The 21,084-nt window shown below is 41.0% G+C and overlaps 1 protein-coding gene across 13 annotated transcripts in view; it reads right to left on the bottom strand.

The window, feature by feature from the left end:
• The window catches only part of lrch1 (leucine-rich repeats and calponin homology (CH) domain containing 1), a 251,315-nt gene that overhangs the window by 55,847 nt on the left and 174,384 nt on the right, over nucleotides 1-21,084 (bottom strand). For 5 of the 13 annotated variants that reach the window (XM_037109402.1, XM_037109400.1, XM_037109406.1 and 2 more), the window contains exons 11-13: nucleotides 16,058-16,094; nucleotides 15,065-15,181; nucleotides 6,848-6,920 (exon numbers count right to left, since the gene is read on the bottom strand). In XM_037109402.1, the coding sequence (XP_036965297.1) occupies nucleotides 6,848-6,920; nucleotides 15,065-15,181; nucleotides 16,058-16,094 (227 nt within the window). Of the gene's footprint in view, nucleotides 1-32; nucleotides 5,176-6,847; nucleotides 6,921-15,064; nucleotides 15,182-16,057; nucleotides 16,095-21,084 lie in introns of those variants that run through there. The other 8 variants (XM_037109403.1, XM_037109408.1, XR_005076874.1 and 5 more) reach the window with 7 other exon arrangements.

Genomic DNA, 21,084 nt, shown 5'->3' with positions numbered 1-21,084 from the left:
ATGTATGACCCAATAGACCAAGAAAACGGCGATTATCGCTGAAAAGAGACACGTTTGCAGGTCTGGATATCCAATATCAATATCGGATCGGGACACCCCTACCCTTACATTACTACAGTCATCCACCTGTGAAAATGTCCATGTCATAAGAAAAACTGTATGTTACAAGTATCATGAAGTTGTGTTACTCTTCTCATTTTCAGACAGGCATGAATGACATTGTTGCTGGAGTACAGCAATACCAATCATCACTGGTGAGCAACCTCAGGAGCCAGATAGAGCAGATGCTAAAGAAGCATTCGGAAAAAAAAACATTAGGACACCTTCAAAAAGAAGTAATGGATGTGTTTGATGCCGCTCAGCTTGTGTGGGGTTGCGCGACCCATGTGCCGAGGCTCTGTAGCATACCCGGGTTCAACTCCCAGCCCAGGTCCCTCTGCTGCTTGTCACTCCCCCGCTCTTACCCTGTTTCCTGTCACACGCTTCAAGCTGTACTATCAATAAAGCCAGAAACGGCCAAAAAAATTAATTAATTAATTAAAAAAACGAAGACATGGATGCATTGTACAACGGTGTTAAAATGCAAACAATTAATGGACAGAAAACTATTTATGGTACCATGGCCGCTGTCTGTGGTGATACTCTGGCACAGAACTGGCGGGGTTCAATGACGGTGCTGGCTTTGCCTACAGTAAATGCAGACACTGTGGGTGTTCTTTTGAGGACATGCAGTCACACGAGGATGACTTTACTAAAAGAGCCTTGAAGAGGGATATCCGACAGACTGATGAAATAGAAAAGGCAGATACAGATTTCCTTCGCAACTGCTTCAGAACAACATACGGGATTAATCGAAGGAGCAACTTAGTTGAATTCCCTGCCTTTGACATTGTACAACAAACTCCTCTGGACATTGTGCATGCAATTCTGGAGGGTACAGCTCCTTTGGAAATCAAGAATGTGTTGCACCATCTTGTTCAGTCAGGACGGATAGATCTGGGCCTGTATTCACAAATAATCTTAAGGCTAAAAGTAGCTCCTAACAGGCAAATTTAGGAGCAACTCCTAAAAATAATGGGCGTGTCAGTCATAACTTTAGGACTGCTAATTTTTTAAAATAAGAGTTATTCACAAAACATTTTCGGCCTAAAAGTAGCACCTAAGTCTGGGAGACCTTAGTAGTCCAGAGGACTCCTAACTTGCTAAGACCTAGTCACAATAAGTCACAAAATGGCTGCAGTCAATCCACGACCAAATGTTTTGGAGACGCTAAATGACAGGGAATTATTAAAACAATATCGGATGACCCGCGAAGGGATTGAAGTTGTGGTTGAGTTGGTGAGGGACACAATAACGTCAATAACGTGAAATCAGACTAAGCCCAGAGAGAGCCAGCAGAGTTATCACTGTGTGTGGTATTCCTCACAACCTTTGCCAACAAAGGAATATCCCACAGCCAGAGGGTGATAGTGATGATGATGATGATGGTGATGATGATAATGACAATATGTTCGTTCCACTTGGATGAAGTGGAACGAACATATTGTCAGTGGCCAGGCATACCGGGATCACTTTGTGAATACACAATGGTAAGAAAAAAATATGAAATACAGCAAACCACATTTAATGCAAAGCCATTTATTCATGTTTCATTTTCTCTATTAATAAACTGTAATATTCACTCTTTAATTTCATGAGCTTCTCTTTCAAAACTTTCTTTTGCTATCTAAGCACACACATTTCAAGCTTAGTTTTTTCTCCATCAGGGTTGAGGTAGCAGCACCTGCGGCAGAAATGAGAGGGGAGGCAGACGGTGACAGAGGCCCATAGACAGTGGAGGGAGGTGCTGCCGCTGGAAGAGGAGCTGCAGGAAGAGGAAGAGCACGTGGAGGTGGAAGAGGAGAACATGGAAGAGGAGGATGTAGGAGAGGCTGGGAGAGGAAGAGGGGTGGTTGGGAGAGGAAGAGGGATGGCTCGGAGAGGAGGGGGGGGCTGCAGATTCTGGGTGTTGATCCTCCCTTTAGGGCAGAGATATTGTAATTAGGATCTTTACTTGTGAACACGTTTTTGGGAGCTGGGTATTATTTCCTCTTTCATTAAATATCATTAAGCATATATTTTAGTGTCTGACTATTGCATAATGCTTACCACTCTATCTCACAATAACAGCATAGCTGGGTCAGCTGCACCCTCAACACCAGTTATACTTGTGTCAGACCCCAGCACGCTGTACACCACTGATGCAACTGGGGACACAGGCTTTGGTGCTGAACCTGCTCCTGTGCATATAATATTTCAGTGATATGTAAAACTTATGATATCTTACATTTAAACATCTTCATGTCAATATAGCACTTTGGATAAAACAGTCTATCAAAACTGTGAACTTAAAGATTAATTTGTATTTGGCTTTTGTAAACTGTATTGTAAATTAGCAATGTTACCTGTTTTCTCGATGGCTCGTTTGTAGGCTGCAATCTCCCTTCCGCCATTTTTTTTGCAGCGAATACCACCGTTTCTCGCAGTTGTTGGCTGATCATGATACAGGTGGGAATGCAGCATTGATGTTAAAGCTGATGCTTTCCCATGCATCATGCTTTGCTTTGCTCGTTACCCCAGAGCAAAATTTAACTTTGATTGTGTGTCTTCTTTCAAGCACCAACTGGGCTAGGAGCAACAACTGGTCCTGTAACCAATTGGGCTTTCTTGTCCTTTTCTTTGTTGTTTCCATTTTAGTTCGATTTAGGAGTACTCCTAATGTTAAGATAAAAGTCTTTGTGAATACGGGCCCTGATTCATACGCTGAAGTCTGAAGTTCTTCAGAGACTTAGCAACTCTCTACCTCATGTAGGAGAATTTCCACAACACCTTCTCGTGCCTCTTCTCCATGTGCCTCTTCCTCTGTAGCATCTTCATCTGTTGACTGGCCAGTCTTATAAAGGATCAAAATCAGGATCGATGTTGTCTTCCAGTTCTGACACATCCTCCTCTATCTCCAGTTCAGCTTCAATCTCCTCTCCATCTGATGCAAAAATTTGGTCCAAAGCCTGTCTGACTGTAAAGTGCCTTCTCATTATGGTCACAGAGTGAAATGAGAGCAAGGCACAAAAAAAAAGGTTTAGATAGAGTGCCCCCGTCCCCTGTGAGAAGATATGATACATTGTTTATTCTGTAAAGTGTGGTTCACGTGGAGGGATGGGCACATAAGCACAGGAAAGACACCGGTAATTGTTTAGTTTGAAATTTGTAAATCTTTATATATGGGGAATTGAATAGGTATGATACATTGTTAGGTCTGGAGATTGTGTGTGGCTCCCAGGTGGGCACATAAGCGTGAGAAAGAGACAGGCTCCCATAGATGACACCAAATTCTTCAGTCTGAAATGTGTGGTTCACATGGGGGAATATATGTGAGTGTATGTGGGTGGGAGGGTGTTTGTGGTTGTGGATGTGTGGGTGTGCATGGGGATGTTTTATAATTAATTAACATAATCTAGTATTACCCATTAATTTCCAATGCAGTCAATTTTGACATGTGTCCATGTGTTCAAATGCCTAGTGTGGAGGATATCATATGGCCTAGAAGTTGTAAATCAGTCAGATTTGATCCAAACAGCATGGGAGGGCTAGGGGAATTGAACCAGAAACTTTCTGATAACAAGATGCTGGCTCTACCCCCGAGCCACAGGAATGAAAAAGAAAAGTGGCCAATATACAAATATTAAGAACTACTACTTGTATCTTTGTACCCAAACAAAGAATCTTTCATTTTATCAAAATGTATTTCCACCAGTTTGAAAGATCATTTTAATTTCTATGAAATATCTTTTATGTGAAAGCGTTAATACAAATGTACAGTCATAATTGATTTAAGTGTAACCAGTTCTGTTGCAAGATGCTTTAATGAGAAGCAACATAACTACTTTTCTTTATGTTCTATAGGAATAGAAGTGATAGTCAAAATGTCAAAATGGTCAAGAAATGAGAAGCATTTTGGATATTCTATTCCAACGGTTTATCACTAGGGGTCATGAATGAGGATTTTTTATAATATAATATATCATTTTTATAATTGTTCTTAAATATTTCCCTTTTATGTGGTTTTGTGGTGTGCTTTGATGGTGAACTTTTTATTTATCTATTAAATGTTTCTCATTGTTCATCACACTCTTTCAATATATGGCACCTACAGTATATAAAGAGTTCTAGTGTATTATATACAAACCTAAAATAAATAAATAAATAAAATAAAAAAAAGGTACCACCTTTTATGGACCAGTTTATGGACCAAATATGGTGCCATCCATGGCCTCCATTAGACACTCCCCTTACATCTCTGCCAGTCTGGTATAACAATTTGCCTGAAGCCAACTGACTACAAAAAAAAACAAAACAAAACAAAAAAAAAATCCTTTGTAGGTGCTCCACTGGCTGATGTGCGTGGATGTATGATTGGTTACCTTTTGTATATGTATTATTTTCGTTTATTGATTTCTTTTCCATCTCGATACCTACAATGGTGGAGACAAGGTGTATCCATCTGTCTCTCTAATATCACATAAAGGCAGGTATGGGGGTGGTGGGCTGGGGATTTTGTTTTTTGTTATATCGTCTTTTTGGATGTTTTTGTTTGTTTGGTCTTGTTTTTTTTCTTCTTCTTCCAATATATACCTAGTATTTTTTCCATGGCAACTGTTAATGTTCACTTGAATATTGAAAGAGAAGAAAAAAATAAACATTTCTCTTAAAATAGGTTATTTATTAGAGCCAAACTGAGACTGAATGTTTGAGGTTGGAATTAACACAAAAAACCTACCAGTTGTTTTTTAAAACACATGGAATAAAAAATTCTCTTTAATTTAACTATTTGAAACTTCATTTTATGTGACAATTTTTCTTCCAGATGGTCCAGAACACAATAGAGACATAAATTCTGAGTTTAAAACATCCCAACCTTTGTTTAGCTTGGAAGGTAACATAAAACCCTTTATGGTGAAGTTCAAAAAACACACATTATAGCAGCATCTGGTGCTGTGAAAAGAGGCAGGACCTACCGCAGCTTGGCATGCCTCCATCTTCATGGCTACAAGATGTACCTCTATAGAGGGGCAAAGCCTGTGAGATGGGGGTTATCGAGACAGGATTGAGGTGGCGAGCAGGGCAGTGAAGGCGGGGCTACAACCAGGACATGGGTTGGCCAGATAGGTAGGTGTGGTGTGTAGTGCAGGAAGGTGGGGCACCATGGTGAATCAAATACATCAAGTTCATTCATCAAGAGAAGAAAAAACAACCCGAAAAAAAAAATAAAATCACCAGGTGAATGTTCCGCAAAAATTGGTTGGCAAGAAATAAAAACAGGGACATAAATAGGAGGCAAATATTGACACAGGAGAAATATATGCAGGCAGGTCAGATAAGATGAGTTCATGATTTTAACATCAAAAGTCATGCAGAATATATGTGAGAGTAGAAATAGAAGAGGGAGAAGAAGAAAGGGGGAAGTAAATCAGAAAAAAATCATGTGAGAAGCAGGAATACAAAGAAATGACATAACACACAACACAAAACAGTAATGATTAGTGGCATTTCTCATTACATATCACCTCCTCATGCTGCTAGTATCATGACAGCTTCATCAGAAGTTAGCAATATTTTGCACACTGGTAATTTGTTAGAATACCCAGGCTGGATGGTACTGAAGTTTGCAGTGATTCTACAAATAGAGCAGAATAGCACTGACCCCAAAGGTGCAGATATTCTGCACCAATTTTGGGTTTACTTTTGTTCAGCTAGATGGATGTGTTCATATCATTGTTTCTGCATAGCCATGACACGAAAACACAGACCTCTAACATACTCATTCATAAAATTTGAGAAGACTATGAAAAAAGTGAATACACTGCTAAGCATGTTTAACTTCAGAACACACACAGATTGATGTATATATAATAGTTATAATCCAATAAAATAACATACATTGTTTGGAAATGGGCGATTCTACATCATGAGTATTTTTATGAACAGTGTTCTGGGCAAATACATTTGCACTTTTACTTAACACAGTATTTCTACATTGTGGTATTGTATTACATTTACTTGAGTTAAGGACCTAAATACTTCTTCCACCAATTTGTCAGGCGGGTATTTAGCAACAAAAAATGTGGCTTATTATGACCATGAAAGGGTCCTTCATTAAAGCCCCTCTGATTACTTTATCCTCAGAAACATTAAATAGTCACACACACACATAAGATATGATGGGAAGCAGGATGAGAGAGAGAGGGAGTGACACACAGCAAAGGGCCCCAGGCCGGAACTCAAACCTGGGGCCACCGCAGCGAGGACAAAGCCTCTGCACATGGGACACTCTACCAACTGACCTCAACGGCGCCCCACAACAGCTCTAACTTTAACCAATCATTTTGTGTTCATGTAGGACAACATTGCTCAGAGTGAGGAGCTGATTTAGGAAAATAAGTTTTCAGGCTCTTATAAGTTAACACAAGTCAAATTAAATCACAACATTGCACAATATTTCGTACAAGCTAAGCAACTGTAGTACAGCAAGAGACATATTGTCCCATCTCTGTTTAAATGAATATATAGCTCAAAATCATGAAAATTCAACACTTTAGTCAGGTCATTTCCACAGGTAGCAAAAGCTTACATAATTGGTGGTTCCAATCTGACTGAGCTACATATATTATTTGCACCCAGATGTACAGTATACTGTTCTTTGGAAAACTGCAATCGACGGCACATTATTTATGGGCAACCAATAGATACAAGCAGTGATTTGACCTGTGAATTTAGGAGCCCATGTAAGTGATGGATTCTCTGCACTCACCTGAACGGGGCTTCAGTCCAAACACCGAGGTGGAGGAGGATGAAACACTGCCTGCTGGAGATCTATCATCTTGCTGCAGCAACAGAAATCCAAACAACATCAGTCAGTTTCATCAGCAAACAATGAAAGTATAGTTTATTGAACAGATGCTGGACATCTTCTGTCATGTGCTTCATATGTGGGTGTGGTTTGCAAAGACACAGATCTGCAAATTACTCCACAGAAATACAGAATTAAGAGAATCTAATCACGCTCAAGTGATGAAGCTGTACGTTTAAAAAGAAGTTCAGTGAACTTAAGTTCATTTTCAAATTGGTTCAAAACAGCAGAACTTCGCTCAATCCCTCCTCTTTCAACTAATAAACAGCAGAGACTAGGATTGCATGGTGTACTCCTTCATGAAAATTGATGCCTATCATTCCTGGAACTCCCTAAATCTATATTTTGCATGAATGGGTGTGGTTTTGCAGGGTACTTCAGCAAGCTCAGCCCCTGCTCTAAGTTCATGTGATGAAGATGTTTGTGAAAATTATCAAGTGCATGTAGGGTGTTCTGCTTTCCATGACTGATTGATTTAATAAGGTAATTTTCGCTGGAAAAGATTTTAGAAAGGTGGGTCAGATAGTGTGGAAATGCTTAATTGTTCAGGATTTATAATGACAAGCTAGCTGAGTGGATGGGATGTCTTCTGACTGGCCAACATCAGTTCACGTTCCATGTGTACGGTATTGTGTAATCGAATTCTACACTTGAGCATTTTTTTTAATACCACTAATGCTGTAGAATTTCAGATAGCATTGCTATCAGAATGAGATTGGATTTGTTCAACCACATGTGTAGGTGGCCTGACTTGCATTCTTGTCACTAATGGGCCTGGATCAGGATGCAAGTCTAACTTGACTCTTTTAGGGTCACCTGGCTAGAATAAAATTGGTGGTGCTGGACGACTGGTTATCAACTGGCTCAGGATAGCAAATCAGCGCATGTGTTTCTTTAACCTAAGCTTCAGTGTTTCCTAAGTTTCAATGTTGACAGCAAAACCAGAGCAAGACTAGGAACTGGTATCAGCAGACACTGGAGCGGGACCTCAACACCAACAGCACTAAAAATATGTGGATCATAATTCAAACTATGACAGGCTACAAAAGCAGGAGCTTTGTGTGAATCATGTGTGAGGCCCAAGGCCCGATAAGCTTAATACATTTTATGCTCACTCTGACCCCCTTAACAAGGAATAACTGGAAAAGTCTTCTCTGCCTTGATCAAGGAACTGCCCCTAGCCACTGATTCAGATTTGTGGATGACACCTGCTTCAAAATCATAACAAGTGAAATGGAGGTCTTCACTGAACATATTAATGCTGTATGTAAATAACATCAAGTTCAGTGGGGAACCTTCAGGGCCTTCTACGCCTTCAGAGAAGGCCTAATAAATAAGAAATAATAATAAATTCAATAATAATAATAATGAAGTATTCAATAATTATTATTTTTTTTTTTATTTCTATCGCATTTTATTTAATACAATATATTCATACATTTTCTCTCATCTATGTTCTAAAATTAAGCTTACTGTCAAGTTCATGTCCTGAAAAACTGTTATCCAATCATAATCGTCTGTCTCTATTAAGGCCCGGTTAGCTGGCTCATTCATTGGTTAGGACTTCACGAATCCCGGGGAAGGCCAAGCTATATGTTTTGGTGTGGTGAGTGACGGGCAAATCGACCAGTCACGGTTTGATTTCAAGAGGGCGGGAATTAAACAAAAGATCGTAGGCCTTCATGAAGTCCGAGCAGCGAATCTATGCAGAGTGGTGAGAGTGGTTGATTTAAATGGCAGAAGACGAGAGTGATGTTGTGGTTGTGGCTAGCTTGATAGCATTGCCTTTTTCAAGGCGGGCCTTCACAGAAAAACTTGAAATAATAAAAATCGGAAGACCAACTCCAGAGCTGGAATTAAAAGAAAAGGTTAAGAAAGTGGAAAGGCATTTCAAGACCGAAAATTATCAGCGGTATCCATGGATGACTGGCTGTAAGGAAACAAACAGGCTGTACTGCTGGAGTTGTTCACTTTTTACAACTGACAAGTCATCCACCTGGGTCAGCGGCGGATTTGTCAGCCTTACAAATCTGACAAAGTCAGCCCATCGACATCAAGATTCTGCGGCACACCTGCAAGCGATGGTCAATTTGAAAACTTTTGGGGACACAAGAATTGATCTTCAGCTAGATGAGCAGTGCCGGAATCATACTACGGCCCACAACAACAAGGTCAGGCAGAACAGAGAAATCCTGAAACGTCTCATCAATGTCGTCACATTTCTTGGAAAGCAAGAGCTGGCATTTCGAGGACATGATGAGAGTAAAGATTCTGAAAACAAGAGGAACTACTTGGAGCTTCTGGAGTTTTTGTAGGGGTATGACAGCCCTCTGCGCTGTCATCTGGATTCGGCCACTGTTTTCATCGGCACCTCCAGCAAAATTCAGAATGACCTGATTCAGTCGATGGCAGATGTAATGAGCGAAGCAGTGAGGGAGGAGGTGAGGAACACGCCTTTTGTCTCCGTTATGGTAGACGAGACAACTGACGTAAGTAACTCTGCTCAGATGTCATATGTCCTGTGTTACACCACTGACGGTGGCGTCAAGGAGCGCTTTTTCCGGTTTGGTGATGTCAGTGGTGATAAGCGCGCAGAGGCCATAGCTCGTCAAGTTTTGGAGTTTCTGGAGGACTGTGCCTGCACCAATAAAGTAATTGCCCAGTGTTACGATGGAGCTGCAGTCATGGCCTCTGGACTGAATGGGGTGCAAGCTAAAATAAAGGAAAAAATACCACAAGCTCTCTTCATTCACTGTTATGCGCACTCTCTGAACCTCGTCATGTCTCAAAGTGCTGCCAAAATCAAAGAGTGCAAAATTTTTTTCTCCCACCTAAGTGGCCTTGCAGCCTTCTTTACAAGGTCAGCCAAACGCACGAAACTCCTGGATGAAATATGCCAGCGAAGACTGCCCAGAGTGACTCCAACACGGTGGAACTTCTCATCACGTTTGGTTTGCACTGTGTATGAGCGGAGAGAAGAACTCTTGGAGCTCTTTGAATTCATTGTTGACAACCCCAATGATTTTGATGCTGATGCTGTACACAGCGCTGATGGATACACTGCACTGCTGACGGACTTCGAGTTCTGCTTTCTCCTCGCCACATTCAACTCCGTGTTTGCCTACTCCGACGTGCTCTTTGGGATCTTGCAGAATAAGGAGTGTGACATGCAGTTCTGTTTGTCCAGCATCGAGGACTTTTGCAGCACCACAGAGAGAGAAAAGGCAAAATTTGACTCCATCTATGAGGACACTGTGCGCGAAGTTGGGGTTCCCAGTGGGCGCAGGGCACAGAGAGTCGGAGATGTGCGCGCAGCGTACCAGCGGCTGCACAGTGAAATCCTGGACAACATCCTCACTCAGCTGAGGAACAGGTTCAAGGATCATGAAAAACTCATGTTCCTTGCCCTTCTGGACCCCAAGAAGTTTACCTCATACAGAGAAAACTTCCCCAGCTCTGAGTTCCAGAGCCTCACGGAAAGCTACGGGCTGCATTTTCACCTCCCCAGGCTCAAGATGAACTGACGGTCATGTACAACATGGCAAACTTTGAGGCAAGGAGCCCACCAGACCTGCTGCACTTTCTGACTCTTAAAGAGCTGACTGAGAGCATGCCGCAGCTGTATCACCTCACCTGCCTGGTGCTGACCATCCCCATGTCCACCTCCTCCGTGGAGCGGTCTTTCTCGGCTCTGAAGCGCATCAAGACGCACGCTAGGAACAGTACTGGACAGGACCGCCTGGGAGCTTTGGCACTGATGTCCATAGAGAAAGGACTTCTTTTGGAGCTCAAATCAAAGGACAAACTTTATGACGCCGCCATCGCCCACTTCACAAAGAGAGACCGACGAATGGACTTTGTGTTTATCTAAAGTAGGCCTCTGTTATAATACACCTTGATTATTATTTCAAGGGATTAAGATTACTGGCCAAGTGGACATTTGGGAATTTGTATTTATTGCGGAGGTTGTCCCAGCGCAAATTGCCTTAAATTCAGTATGTGATCAATCAATCAATCAATCAATCAATCAATGTATCAAACGTATCATAAGTGTGTGGTTGGATTTTTATTCTCCTCATGTTCACTTGTCTGTCCCTTTCCCTGTGGAGAATTAAGGAGGTATAGTAGTAAAAATTGTGACTTCAATTTATTTGACATCGGTATTCATTGCGCTATGCGTAATTGTGCATGGAGAGGCATTTGCACTTCATTGCAACTTTAAAAAATAGTCTTTGTATTACAAGATTTGTGTAACTTTTGAAATTGTATTGTAGATTGATGATGCTAATGAATTTATATGTGAATGATTTGTAATGTGCCGTGATTTCATAGCACTGTCCATGGTGATGAAATGAGCCTCAGTGTCTGTGTCCGCAGCGTCACGGGGTGACATTCTGGGTGACCTTTTATATTTCCAGATTTTCCGAAGTTAATGTTGAGAATGTTTCTTGTTGCGGAGAATGTTATTGACGTTATGGTCTATTTGTTTACATCCTTGTCATCGTTAATTAAATTTGCACTTGTTAAACCCTTTTAATTCATTGTACTGTTGCTTTTTTCGGCGATGATTTTTTTTTCTTGGCGGTGAAGTGAAGGCCCAGCTGTAGTGCTCACGGTTCGCCACTGATCAAGTTGATGCAGAAAGGTGTCAGACGGGATAGTCTGTCCTTCTTGGACTGTGCAATAAACACTGAAGACAGAAGCCTTAACACTGAGATGTACAAACAACCCACACAACCCTGCTGCCATCAGGCAAAAGTATATGCTACCATACCACCAGACTATGGAGCAGCTTCTTTCCGCAGGTTGTGGGACTCCTTCATAAATCCTGTCCAACTGACTCTTCATCAAATTTCTGCCCAAAAAACAGCATCTGTCACAGGCAGGTGTTTGTTGGGAAAAAAAAATCACTGCAATGGTCAGACTCCGTCCCCCCTGAGAGAGTCAGACAGTGTCCAGTTTGCTGATCGTGACTATGTAATTATGTCATTTAGAGTGAAACATGTAACTTTGTCACTTTCCAGGATGTTCGGTGGGTCAGGATCTCAATCACAACACATTATAGCAGCATCTATATGATTACAAACTATCCGCAGGTTTAAATTGACAGGGGACACCGGGGAAACACCTTGAAAACATACAGACATCATCATCAGGACGTGTACCTTCACGCCTCTTTAAGAGCCGCAGAACCGACTTCCTGTGTGAATTACACAGCAGTTTGTCTTTAAGGTGGAGATGCTTAGCTCTGTGAGAACAACCAATGGCAGAGAACTGGCGAACCACCGCTGCAGTGTTAATGTGGCATCTCTGTGTGAAAGGGGCTAGTAGGGAGAGGTTTCCAGAGTTTCGAGAATTCCCCAGTCTTCACACCTAAATGCAATTTCACCTTTGAGCATCTATTGGTCAGGTGATATTCCCCCTCTGACAAAATAGTCAAAACTCCAGTGCCCTCCCTTATGTTCTCTCTGTACTTAGAAGTTGATTCTTTCTCCCCCCATACTCTCCCCCCACAGGGCTGCCTGCCCTCAAGATCTCCTCTCCTGCCTAACAGCTGCTGAGAGCTGCAAGCTGCATTTGCAGCAGGCCCAAAGAACTTCTCCTCACTGCAGTGACTCAAGGTCCTGCCAGTTTTCCAGATCAGTTGGCACCAGGAGCTATGATGCAAAGTTTGCCAGCTAATTCCACAATCCTAGGAACACCAAGCAAGTTAGCACTAAGCTGCTATCCTTGCAAAGGAAAGGAGAAAACTGTTTTCTCCTCTGTCAACTTTCATCAGGCCTTGCACAGCAAGAACAGCATTCAACAATGGAATCCTGACCTTCCCCAGCAACCACCAGCACCTTTTTTTCAAAGACTGGTAACATTAATCAGGCCTACATAGCATAGCATAGCATAGCATAGCATAGCATAGCATAGCATAGCATAGCATAGCATGGCTAAGCACAGGACTTTGAACTCTGGTTGATTTTGCACTACATCATGTAAACATGTATATATGTCTATTTCTTCCCTTTTTAATTTTATTGCTTATTTTTGCTATTTTTCCTGTTCTTGTAATATGTTTCTGTTTTTGTAATATTATGTTGTTGCTGTGACAAACAAATTTCCCCGTCTGCGGGACATTAAAGGATTTCTGATTCTGATTCTGATGTAACGCACATGCATTCAATATATGTGTGTGTTCACTGTTTGGGTGTTATTGTGATCTCAGGTCACGTTATTTGTAGTTTGCTTTGCTACACAGCTAATGTGACATTAGTTGAATGATGCGTCACACAGACTCAGGGTCTCTGCATGTAACTAACCACCTTATCTAATCTGGCATCATGTCTCACACACTCTCTCTCTCTCTCTCTCTCTCACATACACACTCACACACACACACACACACACACACACACACACACACCAACCTCTAATCTATCAACTCCAAAATCCTTCAACTATTACAGCTGTTATGGTAATCTTAGTTGTAGTTATGCCAGTTATTAATCAGTTACGAACAGTTTAGTACCTTTTTATGAGACTGATTTGATGATTAATAATTATCCCTGATAATCATTAATTATTATTGATAATAAAAAAACCTCCCTTTTAATGTTGCATGAAGATTACCTAATTGAGCCTTGTGTGATGCAATGCACAACAACAGGGGATGTTCATTAACAAAACTCACAAAAAACAAAGACTCATACTAGGAAAGGGCTGGCAGAGAGGGAGGGGAACATGGAGACTAAACACACAAGAGGAGGTTAGACAATGAGACACATGTCAAACATTTGAGTGAGGCAGGTAATCACAGATGGGAAACTGGTTTTCTTACCTAATTTACATATTCAGTTATTATGCAAATAGTAATGCAAAGGCCAGTGAGCAGATCTCGTTACTTCTAGATACTGATCAGAGATTAATTATAGGTAGAGTTGAGCCAAAAAAGAATTTTCGTCATTTTGCTCGAAGACACTTCAGCTGAGCAGAATGGTTTCTTTGACTTTACAGCCAAACTAACACTGTTGGTCCACATTAATGTTGTTGTGCTTTTGTTTCATTTAAATGTCAGTCTTTTCAGAGAAGTTGGCAAGTTTGGAGTCTGTTACACAGTTTGTCTGTGTGCTCATTCCTTTAGTTCAGTGCATTAATCTAGGGAGATATTCTACAGACAAAGCAGTCTTGTTTACCTTGATTCTGAAACTTACCAAAAGGTTAGTTTATAGACTTATTTGTGTCTTTCCAGTTATGTGATAAGAAGATTGATATTTATTGTTAGGTACAGATCTGGAATCAGAACATGGTTAGCCTAGCTCAGCAGAAAGACTAGAAGGGGGAAGAAATAGCTAGCTCTGTTCAAACATCACTTTTCCACACCTCTGCAGCTCACTAGTTAACATTTGTTTTATATGTAAGAAAAAACAAAAATGTAAAAAAAAAAAAAAAAAAGAAGAAGATCAGTACAGCATGAGGTCAAGTTTGACAAGTATGGTGTTTTCTGGGAAGTATCTGGGAAGTATTTTGGGGTATAATACAATAAAATATAATAAAATAAACATTAACCGTAGACATGAACTTAAATGTTGATATATAACTCTTGCTGCAATGGGGGTTCTCTGTTAGAACAAACCAAAATATGCTTGCAGAGTGTTGTGTGGAGGGCCAGTTGGAGTGGGGGACTGCAGCTGCTCAATTGCTTAGGGTCAGCTAGAGAGTCCAGATTTGAGCTAGACCCTCTCGTAAATGAACACCTAATGTCACTTGTGATTCTGCTTCAACCTAAGACTATTTACCGACAGGAGGAAAGCTCAGAGATTACTGTTGGGTTTAAAAGCCGATTTATCCGCAATCCTGTTTATCAACCTGCTGCATATTGCTTGCTAACATTAGCGTATGGCTGGAATTAATACATTTTATACTTTTAATTAATGTGACTTTGATTAACTATCCCAAGAGGGCAGAGTGACTGGTGAAACATTTGGACATGGTGTATAGCAAAAATAGAAGCATGGTCCCACTCTTCTCACACGTAACATGCTGTATCTAAAGTATGACACATGTAAAAGCTCAGTGGGTATAAGTAAGTCACAGCACTACACTACATCAACTCGTTTGGTGCTGGGTTACCTTGATTGATATATGCCATTCATACTCCCGGCACGCAAGCTGGGCCTCAAACTTGGCCTTCTCTAGAATCATCTGTCTCTTCTTCTGGAACTCATAGCCACCCTCCTCCATGTGCTGCTACAGGATGCATCAAATGTTTAGACTTTAAATGACCTTAAATATTTGCTATAACTTACATGTTCACATATTTGTATTAAAGACACCTTTTGGATCTCTATTATTAAAAAAAACTTTTTAAAGAAAACCTTGTTAAGTTTATTGAAGAGGTTTAAAGCCTCTGTGTGCAGTTTTCAAAGGGTTCACAGTCCCTCAGTGGTAGATTAAAAAATATATCGTAACAGCAATATATACACACGTCTTAAACATTTAGCTTTGATGATCAAAAATTGTAACAGAGTATCCATTTGGGCTCTGTTAAACTGTGAGAGGCATTTGTCATTTGCCTGACAATTTCTAAACAAAATACGCAAAGGATTGATTGAAGGAAGCCTGTTTCATATTTAATTATTATTTCTGCTGCTTGTCTTCGAGGCATAGATATGTCATTTTAGGTACAGGCTACCATCTCTACTTACAGAAACACAAGAAACTCCCTAAACATTATATTTGTGTTTAATGATCACATTTGTTATGCCATTGGACACATGATGTAGACATCTGTCATATCATCAGAAATAGACTAAATGAAGTTTTAGAACAGAGTAGTAGTACAGAGTATTACAAAAATGATCAGAGTGCGGTGAATCTTCCTTACTTTTGGTTATCAACAACTTGTTGGTAGTCTCTCCAAATAACAGCATCACTATAGTGACTGGAGTTTAACATGAAATACATATAAAATATAATTTCATATTGTACAGTTGTCAATACAAAATCAGTGTAATGTGACAGCTGTTCATAGTCACATTGTGGTCAGGTGACAATTACTATTATACTTGCTTTTGTGGTGTCACTTGATTCAAGAGAGAACTTCTGAAGTTTAGCACACTGTACCTTTGGTGTTGTGGCGCTGTTATCATTGTCCTGCCCACTGGAGAGGGAGAAACATAAGGGAGGAAACAGGAGGGATAAGCTCAACTTTGCAGACACAGCAGCAATACACATTGAGCATTAACCTACATGTAGACTTTAGTTAAAACATAGTCACACGTAAAAACAGTCAACCATCACTGGAACTTTGAGAGGGAATGTTCTACGTTGTGCTTAAAAAAATCAAATCAAATGGTGACAGGTGATACTGAGGTTAAATACTGGGAACTGAGATCCTGACATTTCCTGGAAAAGGTCGACAAAGTATGGCCACTCCCCAAATTCCCCTCCTAATATTTCATTCAAGTTTTTCAGTGTTTGTAGTTATCTTAACCTGTAGTTCTGTGAGTTCTACTGAGGCAGATTAGACCTGTCAGTAACATGTGTCTTGGGTAATCGGAAATCCTTTTTATTGACATGTCATCGAAAAGTGGACTGTGCATTCTGTACAAATACATGTGTGCAGCTGTGTTACTGAACTACTGCAGCTAAGACATGTGTCCACATAGGCAGTGCTGCTACTACAGGCTTCTACTCCCTTTAAATGGAGTTTGTTTATGATAACTATCAATAAAAACATGATTTTCCTTTGTCTTTGTTGAAAGAGAGAGAATGAGGAAAGGAGAGGATAAGATGAAGAAAGGGGAGAAATAAATAACAAGAGGGCACAGGATAAGTTGTAACCATCGTAGCAGCTCCCAGTACTTCGTAGTTTTTATTGAGATTTCACTGTGTTTTTAGCTTGATTTTTTTTAAATGTACAGTGGAGATCAAAATTAGAGAACAATTAATAAATACTTGATTTATTCTGGAATATCTTTATTTTCATTGTTCAGAATTTGATAGAATATCAGCTGTGGCTATACCGCTGGTGTACTAGCATGTTTTTTTTTTAAATAACCAAAGGTACTTCAACAAAAACCTTTATTTTGTGAAAAAAACAGCGAGCAAAATTAGAGGACAGTAACCACTGTGTCAGAAGAGAAGATTTAAACAATGTTTTTTTAGAGCTATAGGATTCAAACATTAATAGGACGTGTAGAGGCCTTTGAATAACTTCAGCACATCTGCGCCCACAGGACATCACTAGTTTCTCACACTGCTCTGGTTTGATCCTGGTCCATTCTTCTTGCAGTCTCTTCCACAGATCGGTAACTGAAGTGGGTTTCTTAGCCATTACTTTGTCGCCAAGGATTTTCCAGAGATTCTCTATGGGGTTTAGATCTGGACTCTGGGGTGGCTATTTCATTGTTTCAATATTCTTAGCTTCAAGGAACTGCTTAACCCGTTTTGCAGTGTGACAGGGGGCATTGTCTTGCATGAAAATTGCGGGCTGATTGGGAGACAATTGCAGTGAAGGAATTGCATGTTGCCGAAGGAGATTCGCATAAACATTTGCACTCTGTCCATACAACATGCTCCTCAGCAAAGGCAAGTCTAGTCTTTTTATTTTTTCTTCTGATGAGGGGTTTGGTCACTGCTCAGTGGGCTTTCAGTCCAAATTGTCTTAAACGGTGAGACACTCTGTGCCCAGACAGATCCTTGCCCTGTTCAACACTAAACTGGCGAGCAATTCCAGCTGCAGTGTTGAACCAATTCCCCATTGAGAGTCTTCGCATAATCCTGTCCTCTCATGCACTTGTTTTACGTGAACGACCAGCCTTTTTGGGGGTCTTAAATGAATCTGTGTCCTTGTAAAGTTCCAATATTCTTGAAATCACAGACTTGGAATGCCCAAACTCTCTTGCAATGGCTGAGATGGTCATCCCTTTGGCCTTCATCTGGACAACCTGCTGTCGCAGGGTTTCAGTCACCTTAGAGCGGCCTGCCATCTTGCAAAGTCACTAGGAGAGCTGCCAGATAAATAGGGTGTGTCCAACAATTAGGAAAATTGTCACCAGGTGCCAGATTAACACCAATAACTGGGAGGTATCTGAAAGTGTTCTCTAATTTTGATCAGACCCGTTCTGAAAATTCCCCAATAAGGTTTTTATATGCTTGAGAATATACTGTGACTTTAAAATTTCGCAAATTATAGGTTGTTCTCTCATTTTGATCTCCACTGTATTATTTGTACCCTGAGCTGTGGATAAACACCGTCCACACAATGAGATGCTTCTCCACCGGTTTAAATATCTCTGGTTACTTTTTTATGTACTGAGGTCTCTAGTGGTGACTGGAAGCCATGCCTGCTTTACAGCCCACATTGTTTACAGTAGCAACCAGGTGATCGCCCTGAGGCCCCAAACCCTCTTAACTGGGGAGAGACCGACAGTACCAGAGGAGCTAAGAAGGAGATGGCGAGGCTGATGAGCAGGGGTTAAACAGAGAAGAAAGTGTAGGAAGTTTAAATCTTGCATCCCGGCAGTCATTACTGGAAATGTAAGGTCCCTAGCAAATCAGATGTACTAACTGGAAGCGCTCACCAGGGCGCAGAGGGAGTACAGAAAGTCTAGTATCATGTGTTTCACACATGAGACACCATCGCGAGCGGCAAGAAGAAAGGAGGAGGACACGCTGTGCTCATCAACGGGTGGTTTCACCCCTTGGAACATCTCTGTTCTGCAGCGCGGACATCGAGCTCATCGCCATCGCACTGTGTCCATATTAACTGCCATGGGAGTTTACCAGTGTCATTGCCATAACTGTTTACATTCCGCCATCTGGGAACGCCGACGTCGCATGTGACGTCATCCATGCTGCAACCGTGGCACTTCAGATGAAAAACCTTTTGGGGACTTTTCTCTGTATTAATTTGGGTGAGGACCAGTGTAGTTAACTGACTGTCTGATCAATACGCCCTCAATATGCGAAGCCGGCTTATCCGTTCACACTAGTTTGGTTCTCCAATAATAATACAACCCTGATAGTACCTCCAGAGGCGTATCAGCACAGGAGTGAAATTTCACCGCTCAATGCCTCTGAGAGATTCACACTGAGACGGAGGTAGGGAATTGTCATACTAAAGCTGCATCAAAATGCCAGTGTGAATGGGGCTACTGCTGCCTACAAACTCTTGCAGCAGTCACGACTCTGCACTACCCCCCAGCCCCCAGTCTGAACTTAACATCACTGCCAGCCAAGTGAGGAGATAGCTGGAGAGGCTCAATCAGAGAAAAGCTGCTGGACTGGACTGCATCAGCCTTCGTGTGCTGAAGGCCTGTGCCAGCCCACTCTGTGGAGTTCTGCAGCACCTCTTCAACCTGAGCCTCCGCATTCAGAGCGTGCCAGTGCTCCGGAAAACATTCTGCCTTGTTCCATTGCCCAAAAAAGGACATGCTGTGGCACTGGATGACTACAGGCACTGACCATCATGAAGGTCATGGAAATGGTGGTTCTAGCACAAATCAGACCCTTAGTGTGACCATCACAGGACCAATTTGCATATCAGCCCCATGTTAGGGTTGTTGAAGCAATCATTTACCTGCTACAGGAAGCCTACTCCTCCCTGGATAGACACATTTAACCTAGTGATCGAACCAGGTCCAGACATCTCTTGATCAATTGGTGTTACGCAGATGTGTATCTGCAGGATATTAAACTGTAGTAAAATAGCTGCCTACATTTCATTTTCAGGTCTTTTTTTTTTTTTTTGCCAAAAGCTGCACATGCATTTTTTTGTAGATCCAAAATTATGAAAATGTGCAATAATTAGATTATTATATATAATAATACATAAACAAACTGCGTGTACTAACCACAGTTTAACAAGGTGTTCCTCAGCCCATGTGTTTTTTTCTTTTATGCAGTCATGATACTGTAGTGTAAAATAACCATAGTAAGTAGTGGTCAGTAGCAGTTAGTAAATAGTGACTGATGGTAACTGATAACTGTTTTAATGATAAAAAGTAAGAAATGAAGGGCAATAAGTGTGAAATAGTTGCTGAAACAAACTACTAGGTACCAACTGATTGAAAAGTGCATCTACTGATTAAAGCTGCTATAGTCTGATGATGTGAAGTGTGAAAACGTAACCACAAATCTAAGAAATATATCATACAACCAAATATGTTACACTTTCATCATGTTTACAAATGCAGTGCCAAGAGTGATCAGATATAATGGCATATATCAAGACTGGGACTGAGTTATCAGAGAGCCTGAAAGCCTGAAGGCCAGAGTCTCTAAGAGCCAGTGATAGCAGCACAGGGAAATCCCCAATGTAAAAAAAGAACAAAACAAAAACAAAACTGGGCAAGGAGCAACTGGTCGACATGCAGTTCTGCACATACACCAATCTTTGCGCAGGTGCAGAAGTTGGTCAGGGATTTTCCATAGAGAAATAGCAGTGTCAGAAATAAAGAAGAACAGGGATTGGTTAGGGCCATGACGCCCGAACAGACACTCACAGTTTTTCTGAGTTTAAAAGAGGATGCTCAGGGCTTTGAAACCTCGGGTCAGTTTGTTTTTTTTTTTCCATGGATTTTATCTGTGTCTGATTCCACTCTTTTTTTTCCAGCAAATACATAAACCCTACTGCACTCAGCCTTGAAGAGTCCTGGTGACTTTTTTGATCTTTGAAATCTTTTGGACCAACATAGAAAAGAGAAGTCGATTTACAACAATACTATCATATCATGTTACCAGTGAACTTGTTAAACTTTTGGAGCATTCCACAACTCAATATTTTGTTGCCCCTTTACCAACTTGTTTGAAAGGTGATGCTGGCTTCAAATTCAGAATTTATCTGCCAAAAACAATTAAGTTGAGGAGGTCAGAAATTAAATGTAATGACTTTGTGCTGCTTTTAATTGGGTATATCATAAAGGATTAGCAAATAATCACATCATGTTTAATTTATGTTTTATACAGCATCCAAACTTATTTGGAATTAGGGTTGTATAAAGCTATGGTGGTAAAGCACAGACTCACATGTAGACACAAAATTTTACTTGAGTGACTCTCCCACTGTGACCATCTCAACCAGGGACAGCTGAACTCCAGACAAATTGTCCTGCTGTGTTTTCACTCTGGTCAGGGGTGCCACCAGG

The sequence above is a fragment of the Acanthopagrus latus genome, chromosome 9, assembly GCF_904848185.1.
Source record: "Acanthopagrus latus isolate v.2019 chromosome 9, fAcaLat1.1, whole genome shotgun sequence".
Taxonomy (NCBI): Eukaryota; Metazoa; Chordata; class Actinopteri; order Spariformes; family Sparidae; genus Acanthopagrus; species Acanthopagrus latus.
Note: the sequence above shows the minus strand (reverse complement) of the source record. Positions and strands in the feature narration are given on the sequence as shown.